This window comes from Salmo salar, chromosome 12 (assembly GCF_965601325.2).
Source record: "Salmo salar chromosome 12, fSalSal1, whole genome shotgun sequence".
NCBI lineage: Eukaryota > Metazoa > Chordata > Actinopteri > Salmoniformes > Salmonidae > Salmo > Salmo salar.
Window position 1 is genome coordinate 21,180,221 of NC_138302.1, and position 16,612 is coordinate 21,196,832.

Genomic DNA, 16,612 nt, shown 5'->3' on the forward strand with positions numbered 1-16,612 from the left:
CCCGGCGTCGCGAGTCCAGAATGGCCCGTACGCTGTACGCCGGGGACCCCCCGATGTCCAGAGGGGGCGGAGGGACCTCCGGCACCTCATCTTCGTGAAGGGGACCAGCTACCACCGGCCTGAGGAGAGACACATGAAACGAGGGGTTAATACGGTAATAGGAAGGGAGTTGCAACCGATAACACACCTTGTTTATCCTCCTCAGGACTTTGAAGGGCCCCACACACTGCGGCCCCAGCTTCCGGCAGGGCACGCGGAGGGGCAGGTTCCGGGTCGAGAGCCAGACCCTGTCTCCCGGTGCGAACACGGGCGCCTCACTGCGGTGGCGGTCAGCACTCCTCTTCTGCCGCGCACTGGCCTCCTTTAGTGAGTCCTGGACGGCTCTCCAGGTCTCCTTGGAGTGCTGGACCCAGTCCTCCACCGCAGGAGCCTCGGTCTGACTCCGGTGCCATGGTGCCAGGACCGGCTGGTAACCTAACACACACTGAAAGGGTGATATGTTAGTAGAGGAGTGGCGAAGTGAGTTCTGGGCTAACTCAGCCCAGGGAATATACCTCGCCCACTCCCCTGGCCAGTCCTGGCAATACGACCTCAGGAACCTGCCCACCTCCTGGTTCACCCTCTCTGCCTGCCCATTGCTCTCGGGGTGATAACCGGAGGTCAAACTGACCGAGACCCCCAGCCGCTCCATAAACGCTCTCCAGACCCTGGATGTGAACTGGGAACCTCGATCAGAGACAATGTCCTCCGGCACCCCGTAGTGCCGGAAGACGTGGGTAAATAGGGCCTCCGCAGTCTGCAGGGCCGTAGGGAGACCGGGCAATTGGAGGAGACGGCAGGACTTAGAGAACCGATCCACAACCACCAGAATCGCCGTGTTCCCCTGAGAGGGGGGAAGATCTGTCAGGAAGTCAATGGACAGGTGCGACCATGGTCGTTGTGGAACGGGGAGGGGCTGTAACTTCCCTCTTGGTAGATGCCTAGGAGCCTTACTCTGGGCACACACCGAACAGGAAGAGACATAGGACCTCACGTCCTTAGCTAAGGTGGGCCACCAGTACTTCCCCCTTAGACTCCCCACTGTCCTCGCCTCACCAGGATGACCCGCAGTAGGTAGCGTGTGCGCCCACCGAATCAAACGATCACGAACACCGAGCGGCACATACATGCGCCCCACGGGCACCTGCGCAGGCGCAGGTTCCAACACCAATGCCCGCTCGATGTCCGCGTCCACCTCCCATACCACAGGTGCCACCAGCCTAGACGCTGGAATGATGGGAGTTGGATCGATGGGCCGGTCTCACTGGCTTTAACTGGCATGTTTTTCCTTTTCATGACACTCTCATAATTGGATAGAGTTAGTATTTAGGGATGCAGTTGAGTATAACTACAATTATGTTATTTTACAGGTAGTTTATTATTGAGTTTATTTTGCAATCCCCCAGGAAACAAACATACACACACACACACACACACACACACACACACACACACACACACACACACACACACACACACACACACACACACACACACACACACACACACACACACACACACACACACACTAAGGAGTTGGAAGGCAGGATCAGCTACGTTGTGGCCCCTTGGAGCAGTTTAGTGGTCTCTCCCCCCCCACCACACACACACACCCTACACGGACGTTATTAGAGTTAGAATTTGAAACACCGACCTGGTAACAGGCATGTCTCTCTAACCTCTGGGCTACCTGGACACCCCTTTATGGATTCATTCAAGTAAATCAATTTTACATATGTAAAGTCACCGTACCAAAGAGTCAGACAATCAAATGAAGTTGATTAGCATGCTGGACACTGGTTGGTGGATACGTTCTGAGATACGGGGCCAGAATATGTTTAAAAACACAGATGTTTCCTCTGGAAAGTGCAGCGGTCATGAAGACCATGAAGATCCTGAGCGGTGTTCTGATTCTCTCCCTGATGTTGTCAGAGTCCACATTGGGCGACATTCAGAAGAGAGTCGTCGGGGGAAACACGTGCAGTCCCACTGAAAGGCGATACTATGTCCGTTTGACAGCTAAAAATCCATCGAAACGATTGGAAAAGGTCTGCGGCAGTTCTCTGATTAACAACAAGTGGCTTCTAACTGCCGCTCGCTGTTGGCCTGATGGACCAGAATGGAAGATGTATGCAGAAGTAGGTGGACATCCAGGCCCTGTGAAACCTCAAGTAGAAATCAAACAGAAGACGATACGTAGAGATAAGAAAGGAAAAACCCATGACATCATGCTACTGCAGTTACCAACTCCTGTTCCGGGAGCTGTTCCGGGTCCTGGGGTTGATCCAATCAATCTTGGTGATTGTGCACAATTCTTCGCCAAAATTCAGGGGAAGACGTCTAAACCAAAAGAGTTCCAAACAGTTCAGATTGCAGGCTATGATGCCACTACACCTGCTGCACCTGACGCTGGGGAACCTGATGCTGAGGAACCTGATGCTGAGGAATCTGCTGCTGAAGCACCTGCTGCTGCCAACACCAAAGTCCTACATTGTGCAGAGCTGGATGTTATGAAATGTGACTCCTCCGTGGCAAAGTCCCATCAAGACATCTTCTGTGCACAACGTGCCGGAGTGGAAACCTGTAGAGGTGACTCTGGGGCAGGTGTGGTGTATAAGAACCAGCTCTATGGTGTCTTCATAACTGAGGACACTGGTGAAGAATGTTCTGCAGCGGCACTCATCATGGATGTCTGCAAGTACAAAGATTGGATAAAGAAGATAATTGGCAAATAAAGAAGAAAACTGACAGTTTTCATTTGATTAACAGCAAAAGCTGATTATTGTATCCTAATAAACCATAAAAGAGTTCTCAAATTTACTCAATGTCATTGGTCATTATTGTTATAACTGTAGTGGGTTAATCCAGGATGTTGATCGTTTATACCCCACCTTAACTGTGTCCGTTCTTGTTATAACTGTAGTGGGTTAATCCAGGATGTTGATAGTGTATATCCCATTGTGGTACTGTATAGTTTAGTACATCCCACTGTAACTCTGTCTGCCTGGACACACGAAGGCTGGTATTCAATCAATGGTGTGTCGTTGACATCACACTGCACTATCAACAAAATGCCATATAATTAAAAGCAATTTCACTGACGTTTGCAGAGATTGTGTTCACAGTAAATGCTGCAGATTTTGGCTCAAACGTAAATTACCTTTTTAAAGTCATGTGCCGCGAGACTGTTGTCAATGCACCTAGGCTTGAATCTCTGTCTTAACCAACACACTGCCCCTGGACATTCACCAGCAACACGTTAACTTCTCAGGACACTACTTCATTCAAATAATGAATGAACTAAATATACATTTAACACTAATAAGCCTTTTACTGTTGACAATGACAATGATTGGTTCTGGAATAAGCTGGATGTTGTTTGTTCTATGAGATACAAAAATGAGTCCAAAATGGCACCCTATTTCTTATTTATTGCACTACATCTGACCAGGACCCAGTGCACTACATTTGACCAGGTCCCATATGTGTCTGGTAAAAAGTGTACTATATAGGGAGTGCCATTTGGGACATTGCCAACTTCTGCCAGACTTATAGTAGAGCACTGTGACATGTATCTGTAGCTATGAGTAAAACATGTCTCCCTACATAGGGAGAATCCCCATAAGCACTGAGGTGAAATCAGACTGAATCGGGTTGTTTGAGGCTACTCAAGCTGTAACTGACAGGCACAATCAATTCCTGATGAAAAAGTCAACATAAAGAGGTAGAATTGTAAACAAAACGTTTGGCTGAGGTAAGAGGCTAAGCTTGCTGATTCTCTGCCCTTTTCCAAAAGTGTGCACTTGTTCCCTCCCGCTCATGCATTTAAAAACTTTGGATTGGTGCAACCATGGCTGGAGGAAGTTTTCACCATATTCCTCACACCAGTCCATTCCTTTAAAATCAATGAGGGAAGTGTACAAGTGCACACTTCGGGAGAAAGGTAGAGGATTGGACTGTAGCCTTTGATTCAGTCGAACATCCTTGAGCCAACCTCAAGACGAACTCAAACAAACATAAATAGCTCTTAAATGGGACAAATCACGGTGGAAAAGAGAGTTCTACTCTTATTCTGCCTTCCCCTTCTCTCTCCCGCCCTTCCAACATTTCCATTTACTCCCCACACTTAGAGTGGTCATGATTTGTAATTCTCTCTCTCTCAATTCAATTTAGTGGTCATGTAACACCCCCCACACACACACACCCTACACGCACCCTATCAGAGTTAGAATTTGAAACAAAGACCGGGTAACAGACATGTCTCACTAACCTCTGCGCTACCTGGACACCCCTTTATGGATTCATTCAAATAAATCAATTTTACATATGTAAAGTCACCGTACCAAAGAGTCAGACAATCAAATGAAGTTGATTAGCATGCTGGACACTGGTTGGTGGATACGTTCTGAGATACGGGGCCAGAATATGTTTAAAAACACAGATGTTTCCTCTGGAAAGTGCAGCGGTCATGAAGACCATGAAGATCCTGAGCGGTGTTCTGATACTCTCCCTGATGTTGGCAGAGTCCACATTGGGCGACATTCAGAAGAGAGTCGTCGGGGGAAACACGTGCAGTCCCACTGAAAGGCGATACCATGTCCGTTTGACAGCTAAAAGTAAAATTTCCAACAAATTCGAAAAGGTCTGCGGCAGTTCTCTGATCACCAACAAGTGGCTTCTAACTGCAGCTCACTGTTGGCCTGATGGACCAGAATGGAAGATGTATGTGTCACGGCTGTCTGAAGAATGTGACCAAAGCGCAGCGTGTGTATCGTTTCACATTTTATTTTCACTGTGAAACTATGCAAGATATACAAATAAACTAAAGAACAAAAACAACAAACCGTGACGAAGAGGTGCAACATACACTAACTCAAAAACAATCTCCCACAAAACCAGGTGGGAAAAACAACTACTTAAGTATGATCTCCATTTAGAGACAACGATGACCAGCTGCCTCTAATTGGAGATCATCCCAAAAAACAACAACATAGAAATATAAAAACTAGAACACAACATAGAAAATCTAAACTAGAAAAACCCCTGTCACGCCCTGACCTACTCTACCATAGAAAATAACAACTTTCTATGGTCAGGACGTGACAGTACCCCCCCCAAAGGTGCGGACTCCGAACGCAACTTCAAAAAAAAGAAGAAAAAAAAGGGAAGGTTAGGGTGGGTGGGTGACTAATGTCGGTGGCGGCTCTGGTGCAGGATGAAGAACCTTCTCATCCAGCGGATCCTCCAGCGGAGGAGGTGGCTCCGGTTCAGGGCGTAACCCCCGCTCCACCCGCTGATCCCCCCGCTTTTGTGTCACCGGACCCTGGATTGTTGCCGAAGGACCCGGACCGTGGATCATCACCGGAAGTTCTGGACTGCAGACCGCCGCTGGAGGTTCCGGACTGCAGACCGCCGCTGGAGACTCTGGACTGCAGACCGCCGCTGGAGGTTCCGGACTGCAGACCGCCGCTGGAGACTCCGGACTGCTGACCGCCGCTGGAGAATCCGGACTGCTGACCGCCGCTGGAGAATCCGGACTGGGGACGTCGCTGGAGGCTCCGGACTGTGGGATGTCGCTGGAGGCTCTGGACTGTGGGATGTCGCTGGAGGCTCCGGACTGTGGGACGTTGCTGGAGGCTCCGGACTGTGGGACGTCGCTGGAGGCTCCAGACTGTGGGACGTCGCTGGAGGCTCCGGACAGTGGGCCGTCGCTGATGGCTCCGGACTGTGGTCCGTCTCTGATGGCTCCGGACTGTGGGCGGTCGCTGGAGGCTCCGGACTGTGGGCCGTCTCAGGAGGTTCCATACTGTAAAACGTCGCCGGAAGCTCTGGACTGGGAACTGTCGCCGGAAGCTCTGGACTGGGAATGCGCACTGGAGGCCTGATGCGTGGGGCTGGCACAGGTGGTGCCAGACTGGTAACACGCACCTCAGGGCGACTGCGGGGAGCAGGAACAGGACACCCCGGACTGGGCAGGCGCACTGGAGGCCTGATGCGTGGGGCTGGCACAGGTGGCGCCAAACTGGTAACACGCACCTCAGGGTGAGTGCGAGGAGCAGGAACAGGACACACAGGACTGGAGAGACTCACTGAAGGCCTAGTGCGTGGAGCCGGGACAGGTGGCCCCAGACTGGTGACATGCACTTCAGCGCGAGTGCGAGGAGCAGTAACAGGTCGTACTGGGCTGTGGAGGCGCAGTAGAGGTCTGGAGCGTAGGGCTGGCACAATCCGTCCTGGCTGGATGCTCACTTTAGCCCGGCAAGTGCGGGGCGCTGGCACAGGACGCACTGGGCTGTGAATGCGCACTGGAGACACCGTGCGTATCACCGCAAAACCTGGTGCCTGACAGGTCACACGCTCCCCACGGTGAGTATGGAGAGTTGGCACAGGACGTACTGGGCTGTGAATGCGCACAGGAGACATGGTGCATATAGCCAGCCTCATTTGTACCGGAACTTTAACACACTTCTTGGGATGAGTACGTGGAGCTGACTCAGGTGGCATCTGAGTCCGTTCTTGTTATAACTGTAGTGGGTTAATCCAGTATGTTGATCGTTTATACCCCACCTTAACTGTCTCCATTCTTGTTATAACTGTAGTGGGTTAATCCAAGATGTTGATAGTGTATATCCCATTGTGGTACTGTATAGTTTAGTACATCCCACTGTAACTCTGTCTGCCTGGACACACGAAGGCTGGTATTCAATCAAATGTGTGTCATTGACATCACACTGTGCTATCCACAATACGCCATTTAATTAAAAGCAATTTCACTGATGTTTGCAGAGATTGTGTTCACAGTAAATGCTGCAGATTTTGGCTCAAACGTAAATTACCTTGTTAAAGTCATGTGCAGCGTGACTGTTGTCAATGCACCTTGGATTGAATCTCTGCCTTAACCAACACACTGCCCCTGGACATTCACCAGCAACACATTAACCTCTCAGGACTACGTGGGACGCTAGCGTCCCACCTGCGGGACACAGCCAGTGAAATATCAGGGCGGCAAATTCAAAAACAACAAAATGTCATAATTCAACTTTCTCAAACATACAACTATTTTACACCATTTTACAGATACACTTCTCCTTGATGTAACCACATTGTCCGATTTCAAAAAGGCTTTACAGCGAAAGCAAAACATTAGTTTATGTTAGGAGAGTACATAGACAAAAATAATCACACAGCCATTTTCCAAACAAGGACGTGTCAATAAAACCCAAAACTCAGCTAAATGAAGCACTAACCTTTGACGATCTTCATCAGATGACACTCCTATGTCACAACTCCCACTGAAGGTGGCGCCCCCTCCTGCTCGGGTGGCGCTCGGCGGTCGTCGTCACCGGCCTACTAGCTGCCACTGATTCCTTTTGTTTTCCCCTTTCTGTTATTGTTTGCACCTGTCCTTAGTTGGGTTGATTAGCGGGGCTATATTAACTAGTTGGCCCGACTAATCTTTGTGCGGGATTGTTTCTCTGTGTGTTGCTTCGTTACGCGCTGTATGTATTTGGCGCTAGTGCGTGGTTTTGCGCTCACTGTGTTTTGTCCCCTGTGTTTGGGGCACTTTGATTTTTGTGTGCGCTCAGTTCGCTATTTGGGGTGGCTGGTGTTTTGCTGTGTCGCGCATTAAAAGCTATCACCCTTATCGCTGCTTCCTGCATCTGATTCCTCCTCCACTACGCCCAAGCCTTACATCCTAGGACATTATGTTACACAATACATGTATGTTTTGTTCGATAAAGTTAATATTTATATCCAAAAACAGCATTTTACATTGGCGCGTGATGTTCAGAAAATGTATTCCCACCAAAACTTCCGAGGAATGTGCACATCAATTTACAAAAATACTCATCATAAACGTTGACAAAATATATAACAATTATTTAAAGAATTATAGATAGACTACTCCTGGATGCAACCGCTGTGTTGTGTCTCAGCCATCACAGTGAGCTATACAGACACCCGCCAATTTCAGGGCAACCTAAACTCAGAATTAGTATTAGAAATATTCTCTTACCTTTGCTGATCTTCGTCAGAATGCACTCCCAGGACTGCTACTTCCACAAGAAATGTTGTTTTTGTTCGAAAATAATCCATATTTATGTCCAAATACCTCCGTTTTGTTTGTGCGTTCAAAGCACTATCCTAAGGCGTAACGTGTGAGCGCGGTACCAGAGACGAAAAGTCAAAATGTTCCATTACCGTACTTAGAAGCATGTCAAACGCTGTTTAAAATCAATCTTTAAGGTATTTTTAACGTAAAATTGTGATAATATTCCAACCGGACAATAGCGTATTCATTCAAGGAGAAAAAGAAGGAACAGCGTGCTCGCATGACCGCGCATATCCAATCCTTTTGTTGCCAGGCAGTCCACTCAGTAACCAAGCTCCTATTATCTGCCCAGTGACAGGAGAATGCTCAAACCACTTTCTGAAGGCTGTTGACAGCCAATGGAAGCCTTAGGAAGTGCAACGTAACCCCACAGATACTGTAGTTTCGAAAGGGACTAGAAAGAAGAACTAAAATTCTCAGATCCTCCACTTCCTGGTTGACTTTTTCTCAGGTTTTTGCCTGCCATATGAGTTCTGTTATACTCACAGACACCATTCAAACAGTTTAAGAAACTTCAGAGTGTTTTCTATCCAAATCTACTAATAATATGCATATTCTAGTTAACGAGGACACTACTAGTTAACTAGGACACTACTTTATTCAAATAATGAATGAACTAAATATACATTTAACACTAATAAGCCTTTTACTGTTGACGATTAAAATGATTGGTTCTGGAATAAGCTGGTTGTTGTTTGTTCTATGGGATACAAAAATGAGTCCAAAATGGCACCCTATTTCTTATTTATTGCACTACATCTGACCAGGACCCAGTGCACTACATTTGACCAGGTCCCATATGTGTCTGGTAAAAAGTGTACTATATAGGGAGTGCCATTTGGGACATTGCCAACTTCTGCCAGACTTATAGTAGAGCACTGTGACATGTATCTGTAGCTATGAGTAAAACATGTCTCCCTACATAGGGAGAATCCCCATAAGCACTGAGGTGAAATCAGACTGAATCGGGTTGTTTGAGGCTACTCAAGCTGTAACTGACAGGCACAATCAATTCCTGATGAAAAAGTCAACATAAAGAGGTAGAATTGTAAACAAAACGTTTGGCTGAGGTAAGAGGCTAAGCTTGCTGATTCTCTGCCCTTTTCCAAAAGTGTGCACTTGTTCCCTTCCGCTCATGCATTTAAAAACTTTGGATTGGTGCAACCATGGCTGGAGGAAGTTTTCACCATATTCCTCACTCCAGTCCATTCCTTTAAAATCAATGAGGGAAGTGTACAAGTGCACACTTCGGGAGAAAGGTAGAGGATTGGACTGTAGCCTTTGATTCAGTCGAACATCCTTGAGCCAACCTCAAGACGAACTCAAACAAACATAAATAGCTCTTAAATGGGACAAATCACGGTGGAAAAGAGAGTTCTACTCGTATTCTGCCTTTCTGTCTCTCTGTTACCACTCTTACCCCTGCCTTCCCCTTCTCTCTCCCGCCCTTCCAACATTTCCATTTACTCCCCACACTTAGAGGGGTCTTGATTTGTAATTCTCTCTTTCTCAATTCAATTCAATTTCCATTCAAGGGCTTTATTGTCATGGGAAACATATGTGAACATTATCAAAGCAAGTAAAGTAGATAATAAACAAAAGTGAAATAACCAATAAAAATTAACAGTAAACATTACAATCACAAAGGTTCTAAAAGAATAAAGACATTTCAAGTATTTTATTATGTGCAAATAGTTAAAGTACAAAAGAGAAAATAAATAAACATAAATATAGGTTGTATTTACAATGGTGTTTGTTCTTCACTGGTTGCCATTTTCTTGTGGCAACAGGTCACAAATCTTGCTGCTGTGATGGCACACTGTGGTATTTCACCCAATAGATATTGGAGTTTATCAAAATGGGGTTTGTTTTGTAATTCTTTGTGTAATCTGAGCAAAATATATTTCTCTAATATGGTCATACATTTGGCAGGAGGTTATGAAGTTCAGCTCAGTTTCCACCTCATTTTGTGGGCAGTGTGCACATAGCCTGGCTTCTCTTGAGAGCCATGTCTGCCTTTGGCGGCCTTTCTCAATGGCAATGCTCATTGAGTCTGTACATAGTCAAAGATTTCCTGAAGTTTGGGTCAGTCACAGTATTCAAGTATTCTGGTCTGGTATTCTGCCACTGTGTAATCTCTCTTTAGGGCCAAATAGCATTCTAGTTAAAATTCTTTCCAATGTGTTAGTAATTAACTTTTTGTTTTCTCATGATTTGGTTGGGTCTAATTGTGTTGCAGTCCTGGGGCTATGTGTGGTCTGTTTGTATTTGTGAACAGAGCCTCAGGACCAGCTTGCTTAGGGGACTCTTCTCCAGGTTCATCTCTCTGTAGGTGTAATAGCCGTCGAAGGGAGTAGACCAAGGCGCAGCGTGTTGAGTGCTCATATTTGTATTTATTATACTGACACACTATAAACAAAACAAGAAAATGACAGCCAGCAGTTCTGTCAGGTTAACATGAACTAAACAGAAAATAACCACCCACAAAACACAATGAGAAAACCCCTACATAAATATCGTCTCTAATCAGAGGCAATGATATTCAGCTGCCTCCAATTAGAGACCAACCCCAAACAATTCCAACATAGAAACAGAAAAACGAGATATTTAAACATAGAAATAGAATAACATAGATCAACCCAAAAAACACAAAACACACAAAACAAACACCCCCTGCCACGCCCTGACCAAACTATAATAACAAAATGACCCCTTACTGGTCAGGACGTGACAGTACCCGCCCCCCAAATGCGCAGACACTGAAATGCACCTAAAAAAACCCCACAAAAAACAATCCCAAACCTAAAGGGAGGGAAGGGAGGGTGGCCACTGTCAACGACGGTTCTTGTGCTACACCTCCCCTTCCCAATCCTCCCCCTACGAAGGTGGCTCAGGAGCAGGATTCAGACCCCGCTCCACCACTGGCTCACCCTACTTTGGTAGCGCTTCTAGAGCGAGGTCCCTCGCCGCCGACCACGGACTGGGGACCCTCGCCGTGGGCCCCGGACTGGAGGCCGTCTCTGTCGGTTCCGGACTGTAGGCCGTCTCTGTCGGTTCCGGACTGTCGGCTGTCGCCGGACGCTCTGGACGGGGAACTGTCACCAGAAGCTCTGGACAGGGAACTGTCACCAGAAGCTCTGGACGGGGAACTGTCACCAGAAGCTCTGGACGGGGAACTGTCGCCGGAAGCTCTGGACGGGGAACTGTCGCCGGAAGCTCTGGACGGGGAACTGTCCCCGGAAGCTCTGTACGGGGAACTGTCGCCGGAAGCTCTGGACTGGGACTGCGCACTAGAGGCCTGATGCATGGGGCTGGCTTTGGAGGCGCCAGACTAGTGACACGCACCTCAGGGCTAGTGCGAGGAGCAGGAACAGGACGTACTGGACTGGGCAGGCGCACTAGAGGCCTGATGCGTGGGGCTGGTTTTTGAGGCGCCAGCCTAGTAACACGCACCTCAGGGCTAGTGCGAGGAGCAGGAACAGGGTAAACTGGACCGAGGAGATGCACTGGTGGCCAGATGTGCTGCGCCGGCGCACTTCTCCCTGGCTGAGTGCCAACTCTAGTACGGCAATGCTGAGGAGCCCGTATCGACCGCACCGGGCTATAGCTGCGCACTGGAGACACAGTGCGTAACTCAGCATAACAGGGTGCTTGCTTGATCCGTTGCTCCCCATAATAAGCACGGGGAGTTTGCTCAGGTCTCCGACCTGACTTACCCCAACTCCCTGTGTGCCCCCCCCAAAAAATTGGGGGCTGCCTCTCGGGCTTCCTTACCAGCCGTGTTCCCTCATACCGTTGCCGTTGGTCCTTCCTTCCTGCTGCCTCCGCTCTCCTGGCTGCCTCCACCTGTTCCCATGGGAGGCGATCCCTTCCGGCCAGGATCTCTTCCCACGTTTAGGATCCCTTGCCATCCAGGATGTCCTCCCATGTCCAGTCCTCTTTTCCACACTGCTTGGTCGTCGAAGGGAGTAGAACAAGGCGCAGCGTCTTGAGTGCTCATATTTGTATTTATTATACTGACACACTATAAACAAAACAAGAAAACGACAGCCAGCAGTTCTGTCAGGTTAACATGAACTAAACAGAAAATAACCACCCACAAAACACAATGAGAAAACCCCTACATAAATATGGTCTCTAATCAGAGGCAATGAGATTCAGCTGCCTCCAATTAGAAACCACCCCAAACAATTCCAACATAGAAACAGAAAAACTAGATATTTAAACATAGAAATAGAATAACATAGATCAACCCCCCCAAAAACACACAAAACAAACACCCCCTGCCACGCCCTGACCAAACTATAATAACAAAATGACCCCTTACTGGTCAGGACGTGACAGTAGGTGACGGCTTTGTTATGGAAGGTTTGGGAATCACTTCCTTTTAGGTGGTTTTCTGTCCAAAAATGACGCAGAAAAATTAATCCATGCTTTTGTTACTTCTAGGCTGGACTACTGCAATGCTCTACTTTCCGGCCACCCGGATAAAGCACTAAATAAACTTCAGTTAGTGCTAAATACGGCTGCTAGAATCCTGACTAGAACCAAAAAATGTGATCATATTACTCCAGTGCTAGCCTCCCTACACTGGCTTCCTGTTAAGGCAAGGGCTGATTTCAAGGTTTTACTGCTAACCTACAAAGCATTACATGGGCTTGCTCCTACCTATCTTTCCGATTTGGTCCTGCCGTACATACCTACACGTACGCTACGGTCACAAGACGCAGGCCTCCTAATTGTCCCTAGAATTTCTAAGCAAACGGCTGGAGGTAGGGCTTTCTCCTATAGAGCTCCATTTTTATGGAATGGTCTGCCTACCAATGTGAGAGACGCAGACTCAGTCTCAACCTTTAAGTCTTTACTGAAGACTTATCTCTTCAGTAGGTCCTATGATTAAGTATAGTCTGGCCCAGGAGTGTGAAGGTGAACGGAAAGGCTGGAGCAACGAACCGCCCTTGCTGTCTCTGCCTTGCCGGTTCCCCTCTTTCCACTGGGATTCTCTGCCTCTAACCCTTTTACAGGGGCTGAGTCACTGGCTTACTGGTGTTCTTCCATGCCGTCCATGGGAGGGGTGCGTCACTTGAGTGGGTTGAGTCACTGACGTGGTCTTCCTGTCTGGGTTGGCGCCCCCCCCTTGGGTTGTGCCATGGCGGAGATCGTTGTGGGCTATACTCGGCCTTGTCTTAGGACGGTAAGTTGGTGGTTGGAGACATCCCTCTAGTGGTGTGGGGGCTGTGCTTTGGCAAAGTGGGTGGGGTTATATCCTGCCTGTTTGGCCCTGTCCGGGGGTATCATCGGATGGGGCCACAGTGTCTTCTGATCCCTCCTGTCTCAGCCTCCAGTATTTATGCTGCAGTAGTTTATGTGTCGGGGGGCTAGGGTCAGTCTGTTACATCTGGAGTATTTCTCTTGTCTTATCCGGTGTCCTGTGTGAATTTAAATATGCTCTCTCTAATTCTCTCTTTCTGTCTTTCTCTCGGAGGACCTGAGCCCTAGGACCATGCCTCAGGACTACCTGGTATGATGACTCCTTGCTGTCCCCAGTCCACCTGGCTGTGCTGCTGCTCCAGTTTCAACTGTTCTGCCTGCGGCTATGGAACCCTGACCTGTTCACCGGACGTGCTTGTTGCACCCTCGACAACTACTATGATTATTATTATTTGACCATGCTGGTCATTTATGAACATTTTAACATCTTGACCATGTTCTGTTATAATATCCACCCTGCACAGCCAGAAGAGGACTGGCCACCCCTCATAGCCTGGTTCCTCTCTAGGTTTCTTCCTTGGTTTTTGTCCATTCTAGGGAGTTTTTCCTAGGGAGTTTTTCCTAGCCACCGTGCTTCTTTCACATGCTTTGCTTGCTGTTTGGGGTTTTAGGCTGGGTTTCTGTACAGCACTTTGAGATATCAGCTGATGTACGAAGGGCTATATAAAAATAAATTTGATTTGTAGAATTTAACAGCTCTTTTCTGGATTTTGATCAATCTCTCTCTCTCTCTATCTATCGTTCTCTCTCTTTCTTTCTCTCTCTCTCTTTCTTTCTCTCTCTCTCTCTTTCTTTCTCTCTATTTCTTTCTTTCTCTCTGTCTCTCTCTCTCACTCTCTCTCTCTGGCTTGTATGCATGTTTTGCAAGCACGCCCTCAGAGGAGGGCCTGCAGATCTCCACTACAGTACAAAAGTTTGGGGTCACTTAGAAATGTTCTTGTTTTTGAAAGAAAATCAAAAAAATGTGTCTATTAAAATAACATCAAATTGATCAGAAATACAGTGTAGACATTGCTAATGTTGTAAATGACTATTGTAGCTGGAAACGGCAGAATATTTATAATATATATATATATAGGCGTACAGAGGCCTTCTATCAGCAACCATCACTCCTGTGTTCCAATGGCACATTGTGTTAGCTAATCCAAGTTTATCATTTTAAAAGGCTAATTGATCATTTAGAAAACCCAGTTGCAATTATGTTAACACTGCTGTTCTGATTAAAGTAGCAATAAAACTGGCCTTCTTTAGACTAGATGAGTATCTTGAGCATCAACATTTGTGGGTTCAATTAAAGGCTCAAAATGGCCAGAAACAAAGCACTTTCTTCTGAAACTCATCAGTCTATTCTTGTTCTGAGAAATGAAGGTTATTCCATGTGATAAATTGCCAAGAAACTGAAGATCTGGTACAACGCTGTGTACAACTCCCTTCACAGAACAGCGCAAACTCGCTCTAACCAGAATAAAAAGAGGAGTGGGAGGCCCCGGTGCACAACTGAGCAAGAGGACAAGTAGATTAGAGTGTCTAGTTTGAGAAACAGATGCCTCACAAGTCCTCAAAAAGCAGCTTTATTAAATAGTACCCGCAAAACACCAGTCTCAACGTCAACAGTGAAGAGGCGACTCCGGGATGCTGGCCTTCTATATTGTAGAATAGTACCGAAGACATCAAAACTATCAAATAACACATATGGAATTATGTGGTAACCAAAAAAGTGTTAAACAAATCAAAATATATTTTAGATTTTAGATTTTTCAAAGTAGCCACCCTTTGACTTGAAGACAGCTTTGCACACTCTTGGCAATGTAGAACCCTACTCGTCTACATTTGCACGCACTGTACATATATTTTTCTATTGTGTTATTGACTGTACGTTTGTTTATGTGTAACTCTGTGTTGTTGTTTTTGTTACACTGCTTTGCTTTATTTTGGCCAGGTCGCAGTTGTAATCATAAATCATAAAAACGGAACAGAATTGACAAATTTCAAGCAAAACAATTGTTCGAAATAGGCACTTTAAACTATATAATACACATGGAAATTCATTCCAGTGGTTCTCCATCTATTACAATGTAAAGCCGGAGTGAGTACGTCGTCGTACCTGGTTAAATAAAGGTGAAATAAAAAATACAATTCAAAAAATTTTTTTTTTTGCTTTGTAGTTAGTCTAGCCAGCTATCTAAACTTGCAGTAATCATGGCTAAAAACTTACTGCGCATGCAGGGCACATGCTGAGGGGCCCTGACACCAGAGGGGCCCCTACTGATTTTGTTAGTCATTCTCACTCAGAGATCATATTAACATGACATAAGTCATGGCAAAGTCTATAGAATTGCAGGAAATTAGCCGTAGAACTGCAAATGTTTTCTCTCTGCCCCAGTGCAAAATTAGTACGGTTGCATAAAATGTGTTATAAAATTGCAAAATAGTCTTATCTTCCCGTGGCAAAATGTGTAGAATTGCAGGAAATGTACTTTAAACTTAAAATGTTCTGTCCCCCATCAAGAGGGGGCCCAGTAAAATGTTTTGCAGCGAGTTGAGGAACCCCCAACCACATCTCGCTTAGGGCCTCGGCCCCAAAAGGCTACTGCCGGCCCTGAAACCATGACACTACCAACCAACTGTTAGTAGCCAGGGCCCCATGTATGACCCTCCACTGGAGGTCTGATAAGAGAATTATATAATAAAGGTAAATTAATAAAGAATCCGACCCTGTCACGTAACCAATTAGTAATTAGTAGTTATGTAGCATGGGTAATGAATAATTAAAGTACTGAACGGAAGTCCCATAAGGTCTAGTAGAGACCCAGAAGGGAGAGAAATGTGTGTGTGTGTGTGTGTGGGTGTGATTAGTGGGCCTAAGGGAACTGTAGACATGTGTGTGTGAAGAAACAGGGAGTAGCCTTCAAGGTTCCCCTAATCTCGGGGGAAAGGAACAGGCAGCGCTGGATAGTGATTAACAGTGGTGGGAAGTCCGGGGAGGGATACTATTCACCTACTGTTCGGGTGTATGGGTGTGCGCAGGATATCTACTGTTTGTGTGGAGGTATGTGCGTAAGCGGGGAGGGAGAATAAAATGAACTTCTTTATTTAATGTTCGGCAGAACGTTCTCTGAATAAACCATATGAACCTTTTGCAGATGCTGAGTCTTTGCCTAATTATTAACCCATTGTCTTACAAACCTT

The 16,612-nt window shown here is 46.7% G+C and overlaps 1 protein-coding gene across 1 annotated transcript; it reads left to right on the forward strand.

Annotated features, from left to right (window-relative positions):
* The first annotated feature begins 1,904 nt into the window (after window positions 1-1,904).
* On the forward strand, window positions 1,905-2,859 carry LOC106594015 (thrombin-like enzyme cerastocytin). The gene has a single exon (XM_014130537.3). The coding sequence runs from the start codon at window positions 1,917-1,919 to the stop codon at window positions 2,772-2,774; it is 858 nt and encodes a 285-aa protein (XP_013986012.1). The 5' UTR covers window positions 1,905-1,916; the 3' UTR covers window positions 2,775-2,859.
* Window positions 2,860-16,612: the final 13,753 nt, after the last annotated feature.

What these genes read in the sequence shown, in the direction of transcription:
- LOC106594015 (XM_014130537.3), top strand. Translation starts at nt 1,917, where the DNA reads ATGAAGACCATGAAGATCCTGAGCGGTGTTCTGATTCTCTCCCTGATG.